This window comes from Mobula birostris, chromosome 10, assembly GCF_030028105.1.
Source record: "Mobula birostris isolate sMobBir1 chromosome 10, sMobBir1.hap1, whole genome shotgun sequence".
Classification (NCBI taxonomy): domain Eukaryota; kingdom Metazoa; phylum Chordata; class Chondrichthyes; order Myliobatiformes; family Myliobatidae; genus Mobula; species Mobula birostris.
Window position 1 is genome coordinate 127,527,307 of NC_092379.1, and position 27,646 is coordinate 127,554,952.

The window sequence follows — 27,646 nt, forward strand, 5'->3', positions numbered from 1 at the left end:
TTTTCTCCCTCTGTCCCTCTGAATATACCTCTTGCCCATCCTCTGGGTACCCCCCCCCCCGTCTTTCTTCCCGGACCTCCTGTCCCATGATCCTCTCGTATCCCCTTTTGCCAATCACCTGTCCAGCTCTTGGCTCCATCCCTCCCCCTCCTGTCTTCTCCTATCATTTTGGATCCCCCCCTCCCCCTCCAACTTTCAAATCCCTTACTCACTCTTCCTTCAGTTAGTCCTGACGAAGGGTCTCGGCCTGAAATGTCGACTGCACCTCTTCCTACAGATGCTGCCTGGCCTGCTGCGTTCACCAGCAACTTTGATGTGTGTTGTTGATCAAAATATGGTTTGTTTGGGGGATGGTTATCAAGTTGGAGATGCCTGTAGCAAGATAAAATATTTTACATAGGGAATTCCAGACCGGTGATAAGAGAGCTAAAAATTCTGCAGCTGATTTCAGACTGCAGGGGTCCTAAGCAGGAGGGTAGACAATCCAAGCTGACATATCAAACTAGATAATATTATAAGGATAAAGGAAGACAAAGGTTTGGAAGTTGGTGTCAGTGGGTAGTAATGTTAAGTAACTACTTTTGACTATCTGTAGCAACACACAAAAATGCTGGAGGAGCTCAGCAAGTAAGGTGGGATATATGTAGACAGTCAATATTTCAGGCCAGGATCATTCATCAGGGCTGGAAAGGAGTGGGAAAGAAGTTGGAATAAGAAAGTGGAGGGAGGACAAGGAGTATAAACTGGTAGGTGAGAGGTGAAACCAGTTGAGGGGGAAGGTTGTTGGGTGGGGGAGTGGGGAAGGAGTGAGAAGCAGGGGGGTGATAGTTGGAAGAGGAAAAGGGCGAACATACTTGTGAGCAGGTTTTCTAAAGCTGCTGGGGAGGGTTTAAACTGATTTGGCAGGGCGAGGGAGGTGGGAACTGGAATAATAGGACTGAGGATGGAGCAGTTGGTATACAAGTCAATGCATTGTTTAGAGAGGCGGTGAGGAAGGACAGGCAGGTGAAAGGGCAACATTGCAGTCAGTGGGATGAGTTAACATCATAAAATCAGAAGGCACAGGAGCAGAATTAGGTCATTCAGCCCATCGAGCCTGCTCCACCATTCCATAATGGCGGATCCCAGTTCCCACTCAGCCTCATGCATCTGCTTTCTCACTATAACCTTTGAAGCCCTGACCAATCAGGAAACTATCAATTTTCACTTTAAGTACACCAACAGTCTTGGCCTCCACAGCTGTCTGCGGCAGAGCATTCCAAAGATTCACTACTCTCTGGCTAAAAAAAAATCCTCCTTACTTCCGTTCTGAAGGGTCACTCCTTAATTTTGAGACTGTGCCCTTCAGTTCTGGATACCCCCACTACAGGAAACATCCTCTCCATAAGCACCTTATCTAATCCTTTCAACATTCGGTAGGTTTCAATGAGATCCCCCCACAATCTTCAAAATTACAGTGAGAATAGGCCCAAAGGTGCCAAGTACTTTTCATATGTTAACCCCTTCATTCCTGGAATCATCTGCGTGGACGTGCTCTGGATGCTCTGCAATGATAATACGTCCTTTCTGAGATATGGGGCCCAAAACTTTTGTCAATACTCCAAGTGTAGCCTGACTAGTGTTTCATAAAGCCTCCGCATCATCTCCTTGTTTTTATATTCTATTCCCCTTGAAATAAGTGCCAACATTGCATTTGTCTTCTTTACCACAGAATCAACCTGTATATTAACCTTTTAGGAGTCTTGCACAAGAACTCTTAAGTCTCTCTGGACCTCTGATGTTTGAACTTTCTCCCCATTTAGAGAATAGTCCGCCCTATTGTTTCTTTTACCAAAACGCATTATCATATATTTCCCAATACTATATTCTATCTGCCACTTTTTTTTTACCCATTCTTTCAATTTGTCTACAACATTTGTCAATTTGTGTATAAGATGATGAGAGGCATTGATCATGTGGATAGTCAGAGGCTTTTTCCCAGGGCTGAAATGGCTAGCACGAGAGGGCACAGTTTTAAGGTGCTTGGAAGTAGGTACAGAGGAGATATCAGGGGTAAGTTTTTTACGCAGAGAGTGGTGAGTGCGTGGAATGGGCTGCCGGCAACTGCGGTGGAGGCAGATACGATAGGCTCTTTTAAGAGGCTCCTGGATAAGTATATGGAGCTTAGAAAAATAGAGGGCTATGAGTATCCCAAGGTAGTTTCTAAAGTAAGTACAGGTTCGGCACAGCATCATGGGCCAAAGGGCCTGTAATGTACTGTAGGTTTTCTATGTTTCTATGTTTAAGTCCTTCTGCAAACACATTACTTCCTCAGCACCAGCTATCCCTCCACCTGTCTTCATATCAACTGCAGACTTTGCCACAAAGCCATCGATTCCATTATCCAAACCACTCACAAACAATGTGAAAAACTAGCTGTCCTTTCAGTTAGTCCTGACGAAGGGTTTAGGCCCAAAACGTCGACTGTACCTCTTCCTAGAGATGCTGTCTGGCCTGACAAATTGAAAGCAGGCTGAATACAGGACTGAAAGTGTTATGTTAGGAGAAAATGCTTGGGAAGCTGAAAAGCCTGAAGGTAGATAAGTCATACAGCCAAGATGAACTACAACCCAGGGTTCTGAAAGTGGTAGCTGAAGGGATTATGCAGGCTTTGTTAATGATCTTTTAAGATGTACTAGGTTCTGGAATGGTTCTGGAGGGCTGAAGAATTGCAAGTATTATTCTACTCTTTAAGAAGGGAAGGAGCCAGAAGGAAGGAAATTATGGGCCGATTCACCTGACTTCAGTTGTTGGAAGATGCTGGAGTCCATTATTAAAGATAAGGTTTTGGGGACTTGAGGCTATATGATAAAATAGGTCAGTGTCAACATAGTTTCCTTAAGGAGAATTCTTGCCTGACAAATCTGTCGGAATTTTTTGAGGAAATAACAGGCAGGATAGACAAAGAGGAGTCAGTTGATGTGGTTTACTTGAATTTTCAAAAGGCCTTCAACAAGGTGTCACACATGAGGCTGCTTAACAAGATACGAGTTCATGATATTACAGGGAAGATACCAGCATGGACAGATTGGCTGACTGGCAGGAGGCAAAGAATGTGAATAAAGGCGACCTATTCTGGTTGGCTGCCGGTGACTTGTGGTGTTCCACAGGGGTTGCTATTGCGACTGCTTCTTTTCACATTATATGTCAATGATTCGGATTACAGAAATGATGGGTTTTGTGGCCAAGTTTGCAGATGATGCAAATATAGATGGAGGGACAGGTGGTGTTGATGAAGCAGGGAGTCTGTAGAAGGACTTGGACAGATTAAGAAAATAGGTAAAGAAGTGGGAGATGCAATATGCTGGAGGAAAGTGTATGGCCATACAATTTGGTAGAAGAAATAAAGACATAGACTATTTTCTAAACAGGAAGAAAATTCAAAAATCAGAGGTGCAAAGTGACTTGGGAGTCCTCATGCAGGATTCCCTAAAGGTTAACTTTCAGGTTGAGTCTGTGGTAAGGAAGGCAACTACAATGTTAGCATTCATTTCGAGAGTGCAAGAATATAAGAGCAAGAAATTAATGTTGTGACTTTATAATGCATTTGTTAGACCCATACTCAGAGCACTGTGAGCAGTTTTGGGCCCCTTATCTAAGAAAAGGTGTGCTTGCATTGAAGATGGTCTGGAGGAGGTTCACGAGAATGATTCTGGGAATGTGGACATTTGCTGGCTCTGGGCCTGTACTCACTGGTGTTTAGAAAAATGAGAGAGGATCTCACTGAAGCATATCCAATACCGAAAGGCCCAGACAGAGTGGATATCAAGAGGATGTTTCCTATATTGGGGAAGTCTAAGATCAGAGAGATCAGCCTCAGAATAGAGGGGCATCCATTTAGAACAGAGATGAGGAGGAATTTCTTTAGCCAGAGGGTGATGAATCAGTGGAATTCATTGCCATGGATGGCTGTGGAGGCCAAGTCTTTGAGTATATTTAAAGTGGAGGTTGATAGTCTGAACATCAAAGATTACATGAAGATGGCAGGAGAATGGGGTTGAGAGGGATAATGAGTCAGCTGTGATGGAATGGTGGAGCAGACTCGATGGGCTGAGTGGTTTACCTCTGCTCCTATGTCTTATAGTCTTGTGGTTTTCTGGTCTTAAGGCTGAAGATGAAGGAAGAAGGAATCTGATCTATCTGTAATTACTCTGGATATTAGGAGTCGCCTGTGTAGTGTGGGATTTGAGCCAAATGAAAGCCACCTATGGTGAGCAAGCTGATTTTCCTGAAGAAAATACATAAATTGGTTAAATTTATTTACAGGGAAACAACACATTTTGGGTTAATTTCATTACTTGATACTTCCTAAGTGTATACAATAGTTCAGTTGAGTAATCATTGGTACTGAGGGAATGAATGTAAGGAAAAAGCGCAGGGGGAGCAAGACTGTATCTGGAGTTAAAATGTCAATGGGAGATTGGATTTTGGAACTAGTCTGTATAACCCCTCCATCATGCCACCCAATCTTCAGCTCCTTTAACTATCCTTCCAACAGATTTTCCTTCTTGACTGATACCAAGAAAGTTCTATGGATTGTATCATCAATTAAATACAGAAGGGGAGGAAATGCTTGACTGCATTCTGTTTGTAAGGTTTAAGTAATTTCCATGTATTGTGGTCAATATATTGACAGGTTGTGAAGGGGTTGCAGCACATGGCAATCACACAGAAGGTGGAATTACCTGCTCTTTTCACATCCTCGGAAAACAGCGGACGGAATTCATGTAAACCTATCCCAATACAGAGCTTTGAGGTAAAAGATGACTTTTGCTGTGTTGTCTTTTACTTTGTAGCAAGGGATTACTTTGGAGTGATTTTACCCCAGTCACTCACCAAAGGCCGAACTGTCATTGCAATGGTGACCAGGAAACTCATTTAGTTCACCGATTTCCTTCACAGAAGGAAACAATTCCCTTCACTTGGTGTGGTCAAAAAGTGACCTCATTCACATCAATATGACTAACACTTAACTGCCCTCTGAAGTGGCCCATCATGGGCCCTATGTTAAACCAGAAAGATATCAGAAACACTTCACTAACACAAGAAAGTCTCCAGATGCTGGAAATTCAGAACAACACACACAAAATGGTGGAGGGTCTCAGTAGGTCCATCTATGGAAATGAATAAAGACTTGATATTTCGGGTCACTTTTCATGAGGATGGCTCACCAACACCTTTGCCAAGGTAAAGTAATTAAAGGTTAGCATTATTTGTCACATGTACATCAAAACATAGTCACATGCATCGTTTGTGTCAAATCAAATCAGAAAGGATCATGCTTGGGTCAGCCCACAAGTGTCACTATATTTCTGGTGCCAACATTGCACGCCCACGGCTCGATCACTCTAATTGGAATGTGGAAGAAACTAGAGCACAGTGGAGAAAATACATAAGGTAATGGGAAGAAAGTACAAACTCTTTACAGACAGTAGAAGGTATTGAACCCCACTCTTACAGATAGCGCCGTAAAACATTGCGCTAACATCTATGCTACAACCACTGGCCTTCCCAAAGATGACCCTATCCCAGAAATGAAATCAGCACAACATGAAGCAAGGCTGTTTGGAAGGAACTTGCTGAGAAAAGCAGCTGTTCAGAAGGAGATTGTTTCTCCGTCTCTCTATCCTCCACATGTTATTCCTTTGGTTGCTAATATAGTAGGCGAACTGAACCTCATATTCCTTCAATGCTATCCAGAACCATCCCTCCATAAACAGCTTGGTGACAACTAAGGCAGGTATTATCCACTCGATATAAAGAGGAACCAGATGTCCTTGTTGTATCCCACATCAATAGGAATTGCGGGGGTGTACAGTAAATGAACAGGTATTGCCCAAGATTATGCACATTTTTGTACCCCTACTTTGTATTTTATATATCCCTGTTTATTTTCCAAAAGTTTATTCCCTGTTAATTTCCCACTGTATCTTCCTTAAAGAATAAAGAAATAAATCCACATGTAATAAAAAACAATAACAAGCCGCTTAATGTCGTACCAAATGGCAATCTTTCATACACAAAAAGAAGTGTATTCAACAGTAAGGATCTCTCCCTGTCCCTCCCCCTCCCTTCCCCCTCTTCATCTCCCTCTCCCCCTCCCCTCCCTCTCCCTCTCCCACTCCCTTTCCCCCCTCTCCTCTCCCCCCTCCCCTCTCCCCCCTCTCTCCCCCTCTCATGCTGTCAGACTCTTTCAGTATTATTTCTGATTTCCACCATTGACAATAATTTGTATTACACAGCTCCAATGCTGCTTATTCACCCTCCTCTGTTCTCATTCATCTTCTTTGATTGTATATCCCCAAAAGTAATTACCATGCCTTCACCTTCACTCACAGGCAGCATAACCATGTCTTTTTTTATCATCAGTCTAAAGCAGACGTTCTCTTGGTCTTCATTGTCTCTTTCTTTGCTTTTCGCCTTAGAGTAGGTGTACTGTACTTTTTTAACCTTTTCTAGTTCTGATAGACAGTCATCATTGTGGAATGTTAAAACTTAAACTTCCTCTACAGATACTGAAAGACCTGCTGGGTATTCCCAGCTTTTTTTGTATTATTTCTGCTAAAGTTATTGCTTGGTAAAAAATTATCTTTCTCTTTTCTCTTCAGGTAAAATTGGGAAAGACCCAGAAATATACATTGAGTGTTGATGTGGACGGAGGCAAACTGCAAATCTCAAAGAAAGCGACTGGTTCACCTGAGGAATCCATCTCTTACGATAAAAGTGAGGAGAATTCAGCATGTGTGAATACTGTTGCATTGCATTTCATACATTTGGCGCTTCTGTTTGTATGCTTTGTGGCAGTATTGAAATGCAGCCGCATAAGAACAGGTTTCACATCATCTAAGTTATTGATAATAAATCTGATTCTGATCCTGACACTTCATTTAACATTTTATCCAATTGTGATATATGGAAACACATAAGAAGTTGCAAGATATTTACAGGTTATTTTGATTTGGGTCTTCTTTATTTATTCAGTCCCCTGAACTGAGTCCAAATGATGTTGCATTCTTCCAGACCTTGTGTCATCATGATTCTTTGCAAAGATTTTTTTGTACATACCAATCAAATTTCTTCTTCTTCAGCCCATCTCCCCTGTAGGGGCAGAAGCCACCAACAACAGCTCGCCAGAGTCCTCCATCCTGAGTCAGTCTTCCAAATTGTCCCCAGTTATAGCCCATCTTCTTTCTTTTCAAATCTTATTATTATTATTATCCAAAATTAACAAGAATCCATTGAAGTAGGCAACACTTACAATGTCTCAAGAAAAAAACATTGTTTTAAAGATTGAAAAAATTTGGTGACAAAAAAAGAAAAGAAAAAACCCCTACAAAGCAAGGAAAAGTGAGAAAAAAAAACATTAGGTGTTCAACCCTGGAGCCATGTGTCATACAAAAAGCTTCTAAAGATAAACATCAAACCGCCAGCAGCCCATCTTCTAAGATCCTTCCTCCCCCAGGGATGAGGTCTTCGGAGCCTTTGTTGGTATTTCTGTAACACTGGTTTTTAGCGGGATGGTGTTGCTAACCGTATGTCCCATCCTCCTCTGTTCATAGCTGGGCTTGGGACTGTCCATGGAGGACTTAATCAAATTTGCATGGGTAGGGATTTCTTGAACTGAGCTTTCAGAAGTTTGAACATACACTTCCTTGTAACTTATATTCACACTCAGTTGCCACTTTACTGGGTACCTTCCCTCCTCTACCTAATAAAGAGGCCACTGAGAGTATTGTTTGTGGTCTTCTGCTGCTGTAGCCCATCCATTTCGTCTCAATGTGTTGTGCATTCAGAGATGCCCTTCTGCATGCCAGTGTCGTAACACAATATTATATGAGATACTGTCACCTGTCACCTTCTTGTCAGCTTGAACCAGTCTGACCATTTTCCTATGACTTCGATCATTAACAAGGTATTTTTACCCACAGAACTGACACTGGATATATTTTTTTAGTTTTCCACACCATTCTCTGTAAACTCTTGAAATCATTGTTTGTGAAAATCCCAGGAGATCCAACAGTTTCTGAGATCCTCAAACCACACTGTCTGGCACCAACAATCATTCCATGTTTAAAGACACTTAGGTCACATTTCTTCCCCAATCTGATGTTTGTTCTGAACAACAACTGAAGCTCTTGATCATATTTGCATGCTTTTTTTTTTGCATTGAGTTGCTGATGATTTGCTGATTAGATATTTTCACTAGCAAGCAGATGTACAAGTGTACCTAATAAAGTGGCCACCATGTGTATGTAGGGACAATCTTGTCAATTCATGACAGAAAATCCAAAGAGATCCATAACGATTCTGTTGTTGGAATGAAATTGAGGCCTGGATTTAGAGGAATGGCCTGTGAGCCTGATACCTGTGGACTGACCAATGATGTCATATCTATCACTCTGCTCTGAGATGGAGTCCACAAAGTGCAGTCTTGCTGGGGTTCCCTAGTTCTGACATGGGGATCCGTGTTTTAATGCAGGACAATGCAGACACTGTACGCACAGGAAAGCCCCACAAACTGTAATGCAGTCAGATGATCAGTTTTGTTGAGCAATGTTAGACAATGAATAACATTGAATTGATATCATGGGATCTATTGCAACAAGCAGAAAGATTTAATGTCTCATCTTAACTGTGCCTCCATCTCAGAACTGTTTTTTTGGTGTGTCAGTTTAAGTATTTGTGTTCAGATCACTGGACAGTGTCTTGATCCTGGCACCTTGTCACTCAGAGGTGGAACAGTACAGTCATAGATGGCCCTAAATCACATGTCGTTAGTCTTATTTACCTCAGGAAGCATAACCACCGTGTGAGAGGGGCTGAGCAGTGAGGTTAAACTTCTTGCTGTGTCTCACATCCCATACATATTCAATCAGGCCTGTGGAGATCAAATTATTCCAGGGTTACTCTGAATTTTAGGCTTGCAAGCTAGTGCTGGACGGATTATTGATTGGCTGTATCCACTTTCTTTCACAGTTTTGCAGCTGGTTAAATATCAGAGCACACCAAACACATTACAGATCGTGACTGACAAGGAAAATCAGAAAAATCAGCAGAGGGATTACATTTTTGAAAACGCTCGAGTAAGTTTTGAACAGTAGAGATTCTGAAGTCTGTCATGTTCCTGCAAACACACTGTGCACACAACATTACAAGAAAGTGACCAAGGCGAGTGAAATCTTTGGCAGAGAAATGCGCACTATTTCATCGCAGGCACCTTTTATGAACACAGGGGTTTCTGCAGATGCTGGAAATCCAGATTAACACATACAAAATGCTGGAGGAACTCAGCAGGTCAGGCAGGATCAATGTAAATAAAAAAACAGTCGATGTTTTGGGCTGAGAACCTTCATCAGGACTAGAAAGGAAGGGGGACAAAGCCTGAATAAGAAGGTGTGGGTAGGGGAAGCAGTACGAACTAGAAGGTAATAGGTTGAAGCTAGGTGATGGGGGCAGTAGATGGTTGGGAAGAGGGTATGAAGAGAAAAACTGGGAGGTGATTTGTGGAAAAGGTAAAGGGCTGAAGAGATAGGAGTCTGATAGGAGAGGTGAGTAGACTATGTGAGAGAGGGAAGGAGGAGGGACACTGGAGGGAGGTGATAGGAAGGTGAGGAGAACGGATGGGGTAAGAGGGGACCCATCATGATGAATGGACAAGGAGAGGAGGGGGATGGGGGTAGTAAGCTATCTTTTAGGAATGTGGTTGATTATTGACATTATCAACCATGGTCTTATGATTATAGTTTTATCGATAAAAACCCTAATCTTAATATACCTACATGATATACCAAGGAACTCCACAACGTGAACCATTATTACAATGTTATGTAATAATATGTGCACCATGTTATGTTGAGAACCAACAGATATAATTTAATCATTTATCAGATTAAATCAGATAAATCTATCAGATTAATTATTTATTCACTTATGGATCACTGGACGTAGGATTGCATCTAATCATCAAAAAATGAAGGGAGTGGTCCTGAGACTCCAGTGGTGGGAAGAATTGAATAGGTTTGGAAAGAAGTTTGTGAATTATGTACACATAAACAGTGAAATGGGAGAGTTTGTGTAGCTCCTCATGAAAAGACCATGGCAACTTCTGAAAATCTGATTAGATGGTTAAAGATGGAGGAGACTAAGACCTGAGGACAAAGTCTCTGAATAGAGAGACGTCCTTTTAGAACGACCATGAGGAGGAATTTCTTTAGCCAGAGAGCAGTGAACCTGTGGAACTTGTTGCCACAGACAGCTATGGAGGTTAAGTCACTTAAGGCAGAGATTGATAAATTCTTGATTAGTTGGTGCATGAGGGGATATGGGGAGAAGGCTGGAGATTGAGGCCGAGAGGAAAAATCGATCAGGCATGATGAAACGGGAAAGCAAACTCAATAGGCTAAATTTCCTAGTTCTGCTCTTATATATTATGGTCTTATGGTCTAAAACGACAGGATTAGTCAGTTCACATTTGGATAACAAGCTTATTATTTCAGGGCCACTGTTGGAAAATTCTGTAGCCCTTGAGGTTCAAAATGGACATACTCTGCAGAAGGAACAAAAGTTTGGCTAATTCTAAGAGCTTGGTGAGGGGTGTGTGGGGAAGGTGATGCCCAAGAATGTAGGGGACAGTCCAGAACTAGATCTACGGTGGCAAGAGTCAATCATTAGGTAACAGGGTGAGGATTAATAGTTGAGGATTAGTGGGACAAGCTTGCTTTTGGATGCGAGATTGGCTGAGGAGCCTTGTTCAAAGGGTAGGGGTGTATGATGAAATCATTTGTTGTGGTATGAACAGCAGTTAGGAGTGCCAGTGAATTTGAGACCCTGATTTTGATTGGCAGATTGGTGGGAGAGTGGAGTTCAGTCAATGATCATTTTTGCCTTTGGGATTACTGCAGGGATATAGGAGGAGGATGGCTAATTCTAGTCATTAGATACCAGTGTTGAGCAAGTCTAGTTCCCATTATAATATTGCAAATTGCTACTTTAATATGGAAAAGGGACCTGCTGTGTGGATGGTGTAATGGCATACACACAGGGCCAGTGTTTTTATCTGAATTATACAATAGACAATAGACAATAGGTGCAAGAGTAGGCCATTCAGCCCTTCGAGCCAGCACCGCCATTCACTGTGATCATGGCTGATCATCCACGATCAGTACCCTTTTCCTGCCTTCTCCCCATATCCCTTGACTCCACTATCTTTAAGAATTCTATCTAACTCTTTCTTGAAAGAATCCAGAGAATTGGCCTCCACTGCCTTCTGAGGCAGAGCATTCCACAGATCCACAACCCTCTGTGTGAAAAAGTTTTCCCTCAACTCCGTTCTAAATGGTCTACCCCTTATTCTTAAACTGTGGCCTTTGGTTCTGGACTCCCCCAACATCGGGAACATGCTTCATGCCTCTCGCGTGTCCAATCCCTTAATAATCTTATATGTTTCAATCAGATCCCCTCTCATCCTTCTAAATTCCAGAGTATACAAGCCCAGTCGCTCCAATACAGTACAGAGAACAGAGTATTGTATAATCCAGTTCCATGACGTGGTTAGGTAGTTTTCTCTTTAGCTTTCAAGCAAAAACTTACTCATTCATTCCTCTAACTAAGAGATAAGCTCAGTGTCAAACTCAGAAATCCGAACAGCAGAAGATATAAATGATTCCTAGGCCATCAATTATTTGTACAGGTTTTGGAGTCTTGAAATAGTCACCTACACAACTGTCCAAGACATTCACCAGAAAAATTGGAATTCTCTGCCACAGGAAACAGTTGAGGCCAGTTCATTGGCTATATTTAAGAGGGAGTTAGATATGGCCCTTGTGGCTAAAGGGATCAGGGGGTATGGAGGGAAGGCTGGTGCAGGGTTCTGAGTTGGATGATCAGCCATGATCATACTGAATGGTGGTGCAGGCTCGAAGGACCGAATGGCCTCCTCCTGAACCTATTTTCTATGTTTCTATGTTTAAAAAGTCTGCAATGAACATTTAAGCGGATACCCCAAGAGAGCGGGTAGTGGAGACATGATAGTCATGATCAGAAAGCAACTTGGTAACACACACAGAAAGGCTGGAGGAACTCAGCAGGCCAGACAGCATCTATGGAAAATAGTACAGTTGACGTTTCCAGCCGAAACCCTTCGGCAGGACACTTGGTAACTTGGTAACTTGACATTGGTGAACTGATCCAATAATAGATACACAGTAGTGAACTGTTCACAAATAAACCTTCCTGCAATTTATACCCCTCCTTCCTAGTTGCCCCAGAACTGAAGACTTCCTGAGACAATCTCTGAGAACAGTTTCGAATCACAAATTTAGACCTATTTCTAGGGTCACATATCAGCCATACTTGTAGGAACAGCAAGGCATTGGTGAAACAAATATTTTTTTCGGCACTGTTCAGAAGCTTCATAGTCACAAATATAGCAGCATTAATACTGTTTTATTTCAATGACTGGATTTGCATATCACAGCTACCTTGATGGGATTCGGTAGGTGAAGGGCAGTAAATGTCAGTGTTACTTTCAATGCCCACAAGTCAAAAATAAAATTTTACAAAGAGCGAAACTAAAACACTGGAGTGATATGTCTTTGCAAAGTGAGCTGTGACGTATGAACTCAGCAGTCTGTAGCAGTCACTCACAGCAACCAAGCATGACACGAGAGACTTACAGATGCTGGAACCTGCAGCTGCAAACTATCTCCTGGAAGAATTCAGCTAGTTGACCTGCATTAATTTGCAAGTTCAGTCTGTGGTGAGGAAGGCAAAGGCGATATAAGCATTCATTTCAATATGACTAGAATCTAAAAGCAAGGATGTAATGTTGAGACATTATAAAGCACTGGCGAAGTCTCATGGAGCATTGTGAGCAGTTTTGGGCCCATTATCTTAGAAATGATGTGCTGAATCTGGAGAGGGTTCAAAGAAGGTTTACGAAATTGATTTCAGGATTAAACGGCTTGTCATATGAAGAGTGTTTGATGGCTCTTGGCCTGTATTCACTGGAATTCAGAAGAATGAGGGGTGACTTCATTGAATCCTATTGAATGGTGAAAGACTTTGATAGAGTGGATGTAAAGAGGATGTTTCCTATGATGGGAGAGTCTGGGACCAGAAGACAGAGTCTCAAAATAGAGGGGCGTCCTTTGAGAATGGAGACGAGGAGGAATTTCTTCAGTCAGACAATAGTGATTCTGTAAAATTTGTTGCCACAGGCAGCTGTGGAGACCAAATCTATGTATATTTAAGGCAGAGGTTGATAGGTTCTTTATTGGTCATGATATGAAGGGATAGGAGGGAAGGCAGGAGTTTGGAGCTGAGAGGAAAAATGGGTCAGCCATAATGAAATGGCAGAGCAGACTCAATTGGCCAAATGGCCTAATTCTGCTTCTGTAACTTATGGTGTTATGGTCCTGATATGGGGTTTTGAACTGAATCTTTGATAACTCCTTTCCTCCCACATATGCTGCTCAATGCGTTGTGTTCCTCCAGCAGATTGGGACTTGTAGAAACTAAGTTGCATTGTCATGAACAAGAACAAAACCCTCATGAAAAATTGTCATCACAAAATATAATCATTTCCAACACAGAAGATGTTTAATAGAATTTCCCTCTGGTGCGGCAGGAAAATTCCTTCTGAAATCCTGGGCTTGTCCTTGGTCCAGAATGGAATATATTTCATTATATAGCCAACCCATCTTTACCAATGGGATGATGGCCTAAATATTGATGTTATTCCTCTTCTTTGCAAACATCAATATTTGCTGAATAAACCAGGGAATTCGTGCAAAAAACAGAACATCAAACTGAAGTAGCGTACTTTTAATACAGTGGTCCCCAACCTCCGAGCTGCAGACCGATATCGGGCCGCGAAGCATGCAGGGGTGCAGCGGTAGCTGGAGCGCACCCAGCACATCTTTAAGAAAAAAGCCAAAATAAACAAGCTAATTAATTAGGTGCCGCCTGGCACGAAAACATTGGCCCAGATCAGAGGCGATTGCCGATTTCACTTGCTCTACGGGATGTTCACTCCTCTTTCCAGGGCACTGGAGCCTTTAGCTGTTCCATTGTTTCGTCAATTTAAACGCCAGCCCAGACAGGCTGAAAAGACAGGGCTGTCAGGATCGAGGTGACATGTTGAATCTACACAAACTTCTAATAAAGTCTAGGCACTGCCGTGCTTTCTTTGTAATGACAGTTACATGCTGGTCCCAGAACAGATCCTCTGACACTTTTCAGAGAGAGAAACATCGATCTTTAATGCTGAAGAATTTAAAGTTATTGACCCTCTCCACCTCAGTTCCTCTAATGAAGACTGGCTTCTGGGCGGCACCTAATTAATTAGCTTGTTTATTTTGGCTTTTTTCTTAAAGATGTGCTGGGAGCACTCCAGCTACCGCTGCACCCCTGCATGCTTAGCGGCCCGGAGGTTGGGGACCACTGTTTTAATACATTCAATGTCCTCTCCTCTCATTCTTTCTTCTTCAGCCATTTAACCTCTTCCACCCATCATCACCCAGCTTCTGACTTCATCACACCCCTTGCCTACCCACCCACTTTCAGTCTTATTTCACATATCACCTGCTAGCTTGTACTCCTTTCCCTCCTCCCAACATATTATTCACCCTTTCTCTCCTGTCCTGATGAAGGGTCTCAGCCCAAAATATCGACTGTTTATTCATCTCCATAGATGCTGCCTGACCTGCTGAGCTCCTCCAGCATTTTGTGCGTATTAATCTGCTCAGTTTGAATCTCTTCGACGTGATATTACATCCAACAGCATGTAAAATTAATTTGTGTGTAAGCAATGGCTTTACTCTCTGCTTATGAACTTCTGCAGTTTATTGATATTCACTTCATCTGGATTTAGATTGATTCTCTCTATTTATCTCCCTGCAGAAGCGAGAGGCGTTCTGTCAGCTACTTCAGCTGATGAAGAACATACATTCTCAGCAGGACGAGCCGGACATGATATCCATTTTTATTGGAAGCTGGAACATGGGTTAGTTGTTAAAGGATTGCTGCTCAATTTGAAAAAGTGGTATGCTGCGTGTGTGATTCATCATGGGATCAGGAAGGAACAACTGCACAGGCATGTGGACGTCAGCGAGGCCACTGGAAAGAGTATAAAAAGAAGACAGCTTTATAGAGCGGGCGTCAGGTAGAGGTGGACAGAGTAGGAAGGCTTTGGCTCAATGGGGCTTCGGTGATAACGGGTCGAGGTGACGTAGGTTAACTGTGGAGAATAGAAACGGGAAGTATGTCTGTGAGGCCGGTGTTCTGTACTGGGTGTCAGATGTGGGAAGTCTGGGAGACTCCCAGCCTTTAGGAAGGCAACATCTGCGCCAGGTGCGTCGAGCTGCTGCTCCTTAGGAACCGGGTTAGGGAACTGAAGATGCAGCTCGATGACCTTCGTCTGGTCAGGGAAAGTGAGGAGATGATAGAGAGGAGCTATAGGCAAGTTGTCACACCAGGGCCTCGAGAGACAGATAAGTGGGTAATAGTCAGGAGAGGGAAGGGAAAGGTTCAGAAACTATAGAGTACCCCTGTGTCTGTCCCCCTTAACAATAAGTACTCCTGTTTGAGTACTGTTGTGGGGGGGGGGGGGAACAACCTAGCTGGGGGAGGCCACAGTGACTGCACTAATAGGAAGTGGGTCAGACAGGCGATTCTGTGGATGCAGGAAAGAAACATGGATGGTTGTTTGCGTCCCAGGTGCCAGGGTCTGAGATGTTTCTGATCGCACGATATTCGGAAGTGGGAAATTGAACAGCCAGAGGTCGTGGTACATATTGGTACCAATGACATAGGTAGGAAAAGGGAGGAGGTCCTGAAAACAGACTACAAAGAGTTAGGAAGGGAGTTGAGAGGCAGGACCTCCAAGGTAGTAACCTCGGGATTACTGCCTGTGTCACATGACAATGACTATAGGAATAGAGTGAGGTGGCTGAGGGATTGGAGCGGGGGCAGGGATTCAGATTTCTCGATCACTGGGACCTCTTTTGGGGCAGGCATTACCTGTACTAAAAGGATGGGTTGCACTTGAATCTGAGGGGGACCAATATCCTGGCAGGGAGGTTTGTTAAGGCTATTAGGGAGAATTTAAACCAGAATTGTTGGGAAGTAGGAACTGAACTGAAGAGATGGAAGAGGCGATTGGTTCACAAATAGAGAAAGCTTGAAGAGTGCAAGAGGGAGGATAAGCAGGTGATAGAGAAGGGGTATGCTCAGATTGATGGTTTGAGATGTGTCTATTTTAATGCAAGAAGCATCATGAACAAAGCGCATGAGCTTAGAATGTGGATCAGTACTTGGAGATATGATGTTGTGGCCATTACAGAGACTTGGATGGCTCAGGGGCAGGAATGGTTACTTAGAGTGCCAGGCTTTAGATGTTTCAAAAAGGACAGGGAAGGAGGCAAAAGAGGTGGGGCATGGCACTGCTGATCAGGAATACTGTCATGGCTGCAGAAAAGGAGGAAGTCATGGAAGAATTGTCTACTGAGTCTCTGTGGGTGGAAGTTAGAAAAAGGAAGGGTTCAATAACTCTTCGGGATTTTTTTTACGAACAGGGACATCGAGGAGCAGATAGGGAGACTGATTCTGGAAAGGTGTCATAATAACAGGGTTGTCGTGGTGGGAGAGCATTTTGGAGATAGTGATCACAATTCTATCTCCTTTACCATAGCATTGAGAGGGACAGGAACAGACAAGTTAAGAAAGTGTTTAATTGGAGTAAGGGGAAATATGAAGCCATCAGGCAGGAACTTGGAAGCATAAATTGGGAACAGATGTTCTCAGGGAAATGTATGGAAGAAATGTGGCAAAAGGTCAGGGGAGTTTTGTCAAAGTTACTGGTGAACGCAGCAGGCCAGGCAGCATCTCTAGGAAGAGGTACAGTCGACGTTTCGGGCCGAGACCCTTCGTCAGGACTAACTGAAGGAAAAGATAGTAAGAGATTTGAAAGCGGGAGGGGGAGATCCGAAATGATAGGAGAAGACAGGAGGGGGAGGGATGCAAATAAATTTGGATGCCTTTATAAGATCTCCCCTCATTCTCCACCTTCCAGGGAGTAAGGTGCTAAGGTATTCAACCTTTCCCTGTAACTCAAGTCCTCAGCTCCTCAGGTCCCAGCAACATCCTTGTAAATTTTCTCTGCAATCTTTCAAGCTTATTCATATCTTTTCTATAAATAGGTGACCAGAACTGCTTACATTACTCCAAATTCAGCCTCTCCAACATCATGTAGTACTTCAAAATAACATCTCAACTGCTGTACTCAATACATTGACTTATGAAGGCCAATATACCAAATGCTCTCCTTACGACCCTATCAGTCTGTGACACCATTTTCAGCCCTCTGATTTGTTATTAAGGGGTTTAATTCAATAAAAACAGTATAACCAATTTTGGATCATTGCAGGGAAAAGGAAGCTGGTTAACTTGCAGTCATTTGTGAGTTCTAAATGGTTGGTGAATGATGGTGATAAAGGAACTTGGTAACGTTTATGGGGTGCCTCGTTCGTGCGGTAGCTCGCGCAACAACTAACAGTGCAGGCGATCACTCATCACTCGTCAGGGTTTCATTCCTGCTGCTGTCTGTAACCAGTTTGCACATTCTCCGCATGACTACGTGGGTTTCTTCTAGGTGCTCCAGTTTCCACTCCAATTTCAAAGAAGTACGGATAGGGTTAGTGGGTTATGGGCCTGCTATGTTGGAGCCAGCAGCTATGCAAATAAACATGAAAGCAGATAAATGGTTGTGGCTTAGTCGAGTTTATTTTCATATGCATAATTACATATATGCAAAGGTGCAGTGAAAAGCTTACAGAGGCATCATAGGGACAGCATCTTATAAGCAGCATTCACAAGAAAAAAAGAACATAAATTAAATTTTAATTATACACCTTTTTTACAAGTAAGAGCACAATTAGAACCAAAAAAAGTCCATTTTATTGTAAGGTGATCAAACTGGTCGTAGTTTTGCTAAACTGTAATGACTAGTGCTGTGCAGGTTGTTTCAGGAACTGAATGGTTGAAGGAAAATAGCTATGTTTGAACCTGGTGGTCTGGGACTTCAGACTGCTCTACCTCCTGCCCAATGATAGCTGCAAACAGATGGCATGTCCCAGATGGTGGAGATCACTGATAATGAACATTGCTTTCTTTAGGAAGTGCCTCCTGTAGATGCCACCAGTGATGGGCAGGTATGTGCCCATGATGTATTGGGCAGAGTCCACTACTCTTGTATTTCTGTGCATTTGAATTGCTGCACCAGTCCATGATAAATTATCAGTTAGTGCCAATCTAATGACATGTATTTTAAAATTGCATATCAAATAATTTTCAGTTTTCTCAAGGTAAAAAGGTTAAGAAATAGCAGGCAAAACTGAAGGGAGAGAGGAATCTAAGGTGTTGTCACATTAGCATGCAGCTGCTTGATATTCATGATTAATATTTGAATATGCAATGAAAGAAACATGAATGAGTAATTAACCTTTTGAAATATTTAATAGGTGCCGCTCATCCCCCAAAGAACATTTCTTCTTGGCTTATGTCAAAGGGTCTCGGGCGCACAAGAGATGAGACCACAGCCACTATTCCTCATGATATCTACGTGATTGGAACCCAGGAGAATTCACTAGGTGACAAGGAGTGGGTGGATTTCCTGCGAGCTGGGATAAAAGAAGTGACGGAGCTGGACTTCAAAGTGGTAGGAATTGTACATCCATTATTGAAATAACAGGGCAACACAGAAGTGTCATCCACTGTTGAAGCATTTAAAGCATTCTATACCTTAATGTTATATCATAAATAGAGATGTAAGCTGGGAAAGTGATGATGTGAACATATTGCATTTGACGAATCAACATATTCTCAAATAATATTGATGATTTTTCCAAGATCAGGAAAAGGGATCAGATTAAGCCACTCCAATAGAATAGATGTCCTGGAAAAAATGCAAATGATATGAGGGTTGAGGAAGTAACCAGATGTGGTACACTGGTGAAAAAATCTACCAGTAATTTATATTCAAATTATTAAGTAATTATGGGGTTAATAATTTAGCATCAGTAATAGTGGCTATAACCTTATTGTACAACCTTCCAAACAACATTCAGGGTAGTCAGTAGACTGGTCTACAGGTATATCTGACTTCAGAGCTTTAGCAGTGGATCATAATTGTCCTCTGGGAGAGTCTTAGAAGCCATTCTGATCTGGGACAATTATAGTAGAGGGAGATAAACGTTGACCCAGACAGTAAAGCCTACATCGCTTCAATGAATAAAGCAAATTAGTTGGCACTCAATTGGATTCTACACTTAATGGCCGTTTTATTAAGTACCCCATCATCTTCAGCGGCTGTAGCTCATCTACTTCAAGGTTCAACATGTGTGTTCGGCGATGATCTTCTGCACGCTACTGTTGTAAGGCATGGTTACTTCCTGTCAACTTGAGCCAGTCTGACCATTCTCCTCTGATCTCTCATTATCAAGATATTTTCACCCACAGAACTGCTGCTCAACAGATCCTTTGTTTTTTTTTTCTTTTTCACACCACTCGCTATAAACTCTGTAGACATTTGTGTGAAAATCCCAGATCAGTAGTTCTGAGATACTCATTCATCCACTCTGGCACCAGCAATCATTCCATGGTCACAGTCACTTGGATCACATTTCTTCCCATTGTGAGCTGAGCAACAACTAAACCTCCTGACCATGTCTGCATGCAGTTATACATTGAGTTGCTGCCACATGATTGGCTGACTGGATATTTACATTAACAAGCAGGTGTAGAGGTGTACCTAATAAAGTGGCTACAGAATGAATATTCAGAGTCAGATAGAAAGGTTGAAATCAGCTCAACAAACTATTGCAATTGAGATGCATTCCCTATAGATTAACATGCACAATCTCACTGGGAAGGCTGGGCAGATAAAGTAATGCACTAGCAAAGTATTGCAGTGATTTGAAAAACTAAACTGAAACAGAAACGCTGGAGATGCTTGGCAGATTTAATCTCACTGTAGTGTTTGTCTTGCACTGCCACAGTGCTGTTTTACTGGCAATTTATCAGCAGAGGGAGCCAAGAGCAAGAAACATTAATGACTGCGCACAGGTGAAGTAGTACATGTACTGTTGGCTCCTTCTCTGTTATTATTATGGTTAGCAAAGGCAGCATTTGTAATGAAAGAAACAGTGATAACAGATGATTGACCACTGACCAAGTTACCAAGCCCCAAGGAACACAACTCTCTGATTAGGTCAGTGGGAGGTAAAATGTGAGCCAACACAAGGAAGAGGCCTACTAAACTTGTAATCTATTGATGAGAGCTTTCAAAGAAGTGATCACTGCATAGTCTTATGCATGCAAAGTTCAAGGAGGCACAATTAATGTCGTGAGCCTTTCAGTTGTACTAAATGGAATAGACTCCGAACAGACCTGGCACTGTGGACCGTGTTTGATGTCCTCTTGAGACCCACACCCTCACAGAAGTCTGTCTTTAACCAATTCAATTCACTTTGCATGATAACAAGATACAGCTGAGACCATGCAGCAAAGGCAATGAGAATAAAAAAAACAATATTCCATTTGAAATACTGAAGACCTGTTCTCCACAACTTCTAATGCTTCTAGTGAATTATTTTTCCCCAGTACAATATAACCCTGGTACCTATCATCAACATGGAACATTGTTCATATACGCCTAGTTCTCGAAAAAAAAAAGCACAAATTCACTCCAGCTAATTATTACTAATTAATGTACTTAGAATGCGATGGAAACTTTTGTAGACAGTGCTATTAGAGAATGCTTGTTGACCCTTGAGCTTGTCATCTGTGGTTAGTTTATGTTTCAATGGAATCATCTCATCTCTCACCCTTATGTAACCCTCTCACTGTGCCTCATAACAAATTAGACTGTTTCGCTATCTCTGACTAACAGCCACGTGACTCAGTAATGTGTGGGTAACAGTGAGGCAACCATTTCCAATAATCAACGCATACCAAGGATCAGTATGATTTGAGTTCAACACAAGCAGAGAAGTTGGAATGTTCTTTTAAAGGAACAAAAAGGATGGTGAATGCTGTATAAATACTGCCCCATGCAAAAGTTATCGTTCACCAGGAAATAATGGAACTTACACTGACATAAACTTAAAGTGGAAGTATATTTACAAATATTTCAACTTTAATAAACAATTAAAAAGCATTTCAGGATGTATATTGTATACATTCTTCTGACATTAAACTTGGCCTTTGAACCTTTGAAAAAGGGCCCATTACAGTTAAGCCATATAATGTGCCCATAAACATTGGGGCTCATTGTTGTGTAGTCATGTGTTATGCTTTAATTATTCACGACGCTGAACCCATGTTCAACATGAAAAGCACCAGCTTTCCTCGAAGTCCGTTACGAACTAACTGGCTAACTCTGAAGTATTGACACTTTATCGGTGGAACCATTTGTCTGCATAAAGAACATCTTACAACGATATCTGTGCTTTTGGCAGGGTTCTGTGAGAATCTTCCATTCTGCTCCTCTCCGTACCTCCCTTCTCCCCCAACTCCGGCAAAAAAGACCCCCAAGAAATTAGATGCCGCCAATCTCTCAAATGTTCCATGGCATCCCATTGGACAGAATACTATCAAGTCAAATCCAATTGGCTGATACAACATTCCGAAGCTACTCAAATGACTCATTACCTTAACAGAAAACAAAGTACTGGACTGTAAAATTTGATTAACTGAACACACTGTGTTTTACAAAAAACCTGCGGAAAATAAAATATCCAAGAGCATAACTGCAGTAATAAAGTAAAACATGTTGTTAACCAGGGTATTACCGTTGATAAAACGTTTATCCAAACAGGGGCCAGTGTAGTGCACTCTTGAGATTATATGCAAATAAACATACACAGAATGCCGGAGGAACTCAGCAGAATCAGAATCAGGTCTATTATCACTGTCATGTGACGTGAAATCTGTTAACTTAGCAGCAGCAGCAGCAGCAGTTCAGTGCAATGCATAATATAGAGGAAAGAACACAAGATAAGATAATAATAAATAATTAAGTAAATTAACTACAGTATAAGTATATTGAATAGTTTAAAAATCATGCAAGAACCAGAAATACTATATATTAAAAAAAGTGAGGTAGTGTCCAAAGGTTCAATGTCCAAATGGAAATCGGATGGCAGAGGGGAAGAAGCTGTTCCTGAATCACTGAGTGTGTGCCTTCAGGCTTCTGTACCCCCTACCTGATGGTAGCAGTGAGAAAAGGGTATGACCTGGGTGCTGGAGGTCCTTATAATGGATGCTGCCTTTCTGAGGCACCGCTCCTTGAAGATGTCCTGGGTACTTTGTAGGCTAGTGCCCAAGATGGAGCCGACTAAATTTACTACCCTCTGCAGCTTCTTTCAGTCCTGTACAGTAGCCCCCCCCTCCATACCAGACAGTGATGCAGCCTGTCAGAATGCTTTCCACCGTACATCTATAGAAGTTTTTGAGTGTATTTGTTGACATACTGAATCTCTTCAAACCCCTAATGAAGTATAGCCACTGTCTTACCTTCTTTATAACTGCGTTGATATATTGGGACCAGGTTAGATCCTCAGAGATCTTGACACCCAGGAACTTGAAACTGCTCACTCTCTCCACTTCTGATCCCTCTATGAAGATTGTTATGTGTTCCTTCGTCTTACTCTTTCGGAAGTCCACAATCAGCTCTTTCATCTTACTGACGTTGAGTGCCAGGTTGTTGCTGTGGCACCATTCCACTAGTTGGCATATCTCACTCCTGTGCGCCCTCTCGTCACCACCTGAAATTCTACCAATAATGGTTGTATCATCAGCAATTTTATAGGTAGTATTTGAGCTGTGCCTAGTCACACAGTCATGGGTATATAGAGAGTAGAGCAGTGCGCTGAGCACACACCCCTGGGGTGCACCAGTGTTGATCGTCAGTGAGGAGGAGATGTTATCACCAATCCGCACAGACTGTGGTCTTCCAGTTAGGAAGCTGAGGATCCAATTGTAGAGGGAGGTACAGTGGCCCAGGTTCTGTAACTTCTCGATCAGGATTGTGGGAATGATGGTATTAAATACTGAGCTATAGTCAATGAACAGCATCCTGACACAGGTGTTTGTGTTGTCCAGATGGTCTAAGGCTGTGTGAAGAGCAATTGAGATTGCATCTGCCGTTGACCTATTTTGCGATAGACAAATTGCAATGGGTCCAGGTCTTTGCTGAGGCAGGAGTTGAGTCTAGTCATGACCAACCTCTCAAAGCATTTCATCACCGTAGATGTGAGTGCTACCAGGCAATAATCATTAAGGCAGCTCACATTATTCTTCTTAGGCACTGGTATAATCGTTGCCTTTTTGAAGCAAGGGGGAGCTTCTGCCCGTAGCAGTGAAAAGTTGAAAATATCCTTGAATAGTCCCGCCAGTTAGTTAGCACAGTTTTTCAGAGCCTTACCAGGTACTCCATTGGGACCTTCTGCCTTGCAAGGGTTCACGCTCTTTAAAGACAGCCTAACATTGGCCTTTGAGACAGAGATCACAGAGTCATTAGGTGCAGCAGGGATCTTCAGAGCTGTAGTTATATTCTCCCTTTCAAAACAGGCATAGAAGGCATTGTGATAGTGAAGCAATGCTGCCATTCATGCTATTGGGTTTTGCTTTGAAAGGATTATCGGAATGAGCAGGTCGAGCAGCATCTATAGAAAAGAGTAAACAGTCAACGTTTTGGGCCGGGACCCTTCATCAGGACTGCGGAAGAAGGGGGAAGATGCCAAAATAAATGTTGGGTGGAGGGGAAAGAAGCTAGCTGGAAGGTGATAGATGAAACCAGGTGGGTGGGAAAGGTCAAGGACTGGAGAAGGAATAATCTGATAGAAGTGGGAAGAGGAAAACAAGAGGAGAGGAGGAAGAGGGGACCTAGGGAGAAGTAATAGGCAAGTGGGAAGAAGTGAAAGGTAAGAGTGGGGTTTAGGGAGAGGAGGATATTGCTTTGTATTTCCAGCAACTGCAGACTTTCTTGTACAAGTTTCTGCTTTTGACATCAAAGCAGCACTTCGTCAAATGATAAAGGTGAAGCATCAAGGGAAGAGTTTGAATTCTTGCACACAACAAGATATAGTTGTGATTTTTGAGGTCAATCAACCCATCGCCAGGACCTCTTTACTGGAGTTCCTCATGGCAATGATTTCTGCACGACCATCTTCAATTGTTTCATCAGATGGCAGCTCCCAAATCCTTCTGCATCACAACACGGCAAGATGAGGGTGGTAAGTGTATAGGAAAACCACTAACAGCACGTTCCACTCCAAGCTTGGAAATATATTCTGTTTCTTGTTTCTCTTGTACCTCTTGCCTATCTCACTGTGGCAGCACCTTCACCGGAAGGATCGTGGTGGTCCAAGAAGGTGGCTCAAAGTTAATTAGTAAAGGGCAATCTATGTTGGCCTTGATACTCAAGTCCCCAAAATTAATAAATAAAATGTACTGTACCTCAGTAAAAAATACTAGAGAAACAATACTGCCTGAATATGTTCAAAAGGAAATGGAGACATTTAGGTTTGGGAGACATTGTAATGATCAGAAGATACCGGTCCTGGATCTTAAGAAAGAGCTTGCTCTTACTCCTCAAGAATTGTCATAGTTCATATAGTTGTAATAATTCACATGTCCTTACATTTAATTGGTGAAGTCTCAGTCTCAGGGTTCGACTTTTCTGGACGAATTTGATGCCTCTTTTGAATGATGTTTGTATAGATATTGAAGATTCTCGTTTCAGCCCCCCACCCCCTGACCCCACAAACCTTCCCCACTTCAGTGGCAAGAAAACTTATGTTTAGATTCATCCCCCTTCCCAATAACAACAAATGGTTCAATACTTGTTTACACTTTCTACAAACTAGGGGCACTTTCAAGAACATTGAAAGAGTTTATTTTAATATTTTATTATTAATAAATGTATTTCTGATGACTGAGAATGCTGATCTTGCTGCCTTTTACTATGACACACTTGACATGAAAACTTGTTAAAACATTCTTTGCTGAGAGGCAGGCCATTCCGGGTGCTGAAAATTAATCTTTGTAAGACACCATTGAGCTGTCTTGAGTTTTTATTTTGTTGATATTCTTATCTATCGCTCATCAATATGCCTGTCTTATAGGTAGCCACACATTCACTGTGGAGTATTAAAATCACAGTGCTGATTAAACCAGACCACGAGAATCGAGTCAGTCAAGTCAATGTGTCCAGTGTGAAAACTGGAATAGCAAATACATTTGGTAAGTAGTTGTGATGTTGGAATCCTCTGGGCTGGGGCAGGAAGCTGGTGCTTGGAATCACCAAGGAATTAGAATTGGGCTAAAGCTTGGAAAGATCTGACAGGAGAACAAGAATTCATTCGCGATTTTTTTCCCATGTTAAATTTGAAAACCACCAACTGCCTCACGCCTGATTTGACAGGTATTTCTGAATATCATCTACATGGTATGGCAGGAAGGTTGCAGGAATCTAAAGCAGTAGGCAGCACATGATGCAAAACAGTGCAGTTTAATAGCAATAGGAAGTCACAGAGTTATTGAGAAGGTTAAATAAACCGCACTTGCATTTCAGTATTAGGGCTCTTCAAATGTTACCGGTAAATCAGATAAAATAAATTCAGGCAAAAATTAGTTTGGGTTTGAAGTGTGTGATCAAAACAAGCCTATTCAGGGGGACCTGCATGAAATATAATATCAGTCCTTAACTAAATGATGTACATTTTGGGCCGTTGATTCAGAACTGATGGGCTGTATTGTACAACAGGATATAGAACAGTACTGCAGAGGAACAGGCCCTTCAACCTATGATAAGCGTGCCAAGCAAACTAATCCCATCAACCTACACATGGGCTGTATCCCTTCTCTGCCTACCTGTTCACGTGTCTGCCAGTATGCTTGTTAAGTGTTTCAATCATACCCAATTTCACCACTTCCCCTGGCAGTGCATGCCAGGCATCTACCTCTCTCTCTCTCTCTCTCTCTCCTTTAAACTTTCTTCCTCTCACTTTAAAGCTACACCCTCTAATATTTGGCATTTGCACCCTGGGGAAAAAGACTCTGACTACCTCCTCTATCTGTTTATTTTACTTAGAGATACAGCACGGTTTCAAGCCCTCTGACCCAATGAGCCCATGCCACCCAATTACATTCATATGACCAGTTTACCTACTAATTCGTCCATCTTTGGAATGTGGCAGAAAACCAGAGCCCCAGAGGAAACCCACACACGCAAAGGGAGAATGTATAAACTTCTTACAGACAGCAGGAAGAATGGAACCTGGGTTGCTGGTGCTGTAATAGCATTAAGCTAACCATTATGCCACTGTGCTGCCCCCTCATAACTTTATATACATCCATCAAGTGACATTGGATTAATAAACACTGAGTTTTCCTTTGGAAATATGGTTTGTACAAAGAGATGACGTGACAGTTCGCACCTTATGCTTTTGACAAAAATTGATACCCTCCCTGCTTCAATGTTTGTTATTTGACTGGTGAAAATATGTAACTTATACCAACCCTCATGTGTCTTTTCTCTTCAGGGAATAAAGGAGCAGTTGGGGTTTCATTCCTCTTCAATGGAACATCCCTGGGTTTTGTCAACTGTCATTTAACGTCTGGGAGTGAAAAAGTTCTCAGGTATATAGACTAATTTATTTTAGCCAGTTAAAGTCGGACTGGGGGATAGACTGTTCAACCTTCAGGCTTCTGAACCATCTCGGTGCATAGCTTAGTGCTGGCCAATCTGTGTGAGGGAGCTGCTTGCCTCTCTAGTATAGATTTGACACAGAATATTGAAATTTTGAAATAAGCTGACTGTTAACCCCAACCACAATAAAATGGCAGAACATAATGTTGCATTGTGTGGTTGGAGAAATTTGACCTATATGTCTACTTTGGCCTAGTATTGTTGAGAGTGATGGCATGGTGTCTGCCTTGAATAGCAGTGGGGCATGGGTTGGCTTTGGTTTTGAGTTATAGCAGTGAATCCAGGTTATCGAACTGGTAAGTTGGATCAAAGAGAGAGAAACATTGTCTGTTTTCTACAGTGAGCTACCTGACACTTAGGATGGGGAGAGGGGAAGATTTTAAGAGGGTTGGAGTCGATTTATGGATCGAGAAGTTGCAAGGTTTTATGGGACTGTTTTTGAGTGGACCATTCCCCTCATGACTTGATGCATGCTTTGGCGTCCAGTTATGAATCACCCCATGCACATTTAGTGTTGGTGTCTGCAACTTTAACCTGACCTATCTTGGATGTAAATTTCCTCTGTTGGTTCCATTTTAGGCGAAACCAGAACTATTTGGACATTCTCCGATTGTTATCGTTGGGCGATAAGAAACTCAATTCTTTTGACATTGCCCTGCGCTTCACTCACATCTTCTGGTTTGGTGACCTAAACTATCGACTTGATATGGACATCCAGGTACTCCTGACTTCCTTTCTGTTTTATTGGAAGTCTGATGGCCACACGGACAAAGAAAAGAATAGGGAAGGCTAACTAACTCCATCCAGTTCTCTCAAAATCTCCAATCGATTGGCTGC

The 27,646-nt window shown here is 42.2% G+C and overlaps 1 protein-coding gene across 1 annotated transcript in view; it reads left to right on the top strand.

Moving 5' to 3' along the window:
* LOC140204321 (phosphatidylinositol 3,4,5-trisphosphate 5-phosphatase 2A-like) overlaps window positions 1-27,646 on the top strand; it is a 163,369-nt gene that overhangs the window by 92,847 nt on the left and 42,876 nt on the right. Inside the window, exons 9-16 of the mRNA XM_072270942.1 lie at window positions 4,676-4,795; window positions 6,648-6,762; window positions 9,016-9,122; window positions 14,941-15,043; window positions 18,558-18,754; window positions 25,224-25,341; window positions 26,643-26,739; window positions 27,389-27,527. Coding sequence (XP_072127043.1) covers window positions 4,676-4,795; window positions 6,648-6,762; window positions 9,016-9,122; window positions 14,941-15,043; window positions 18,558-18,754; window positions 25,224-25,341; window positions 26,643-26,739; window positions 27,389-27,527 — 996 coding nt within the window. The remainder of the gene's footprint in view (window positions 1-4,675; window positions 4,796-6,647; window positions 6,763-9,015; window positions 9,123-14,940; window positions 15,044-18,557; window positions 18,755-25,223; window positions 25,342-26,642; window positions 26,740-27,388; window positions 27,528-27,646) is intronic.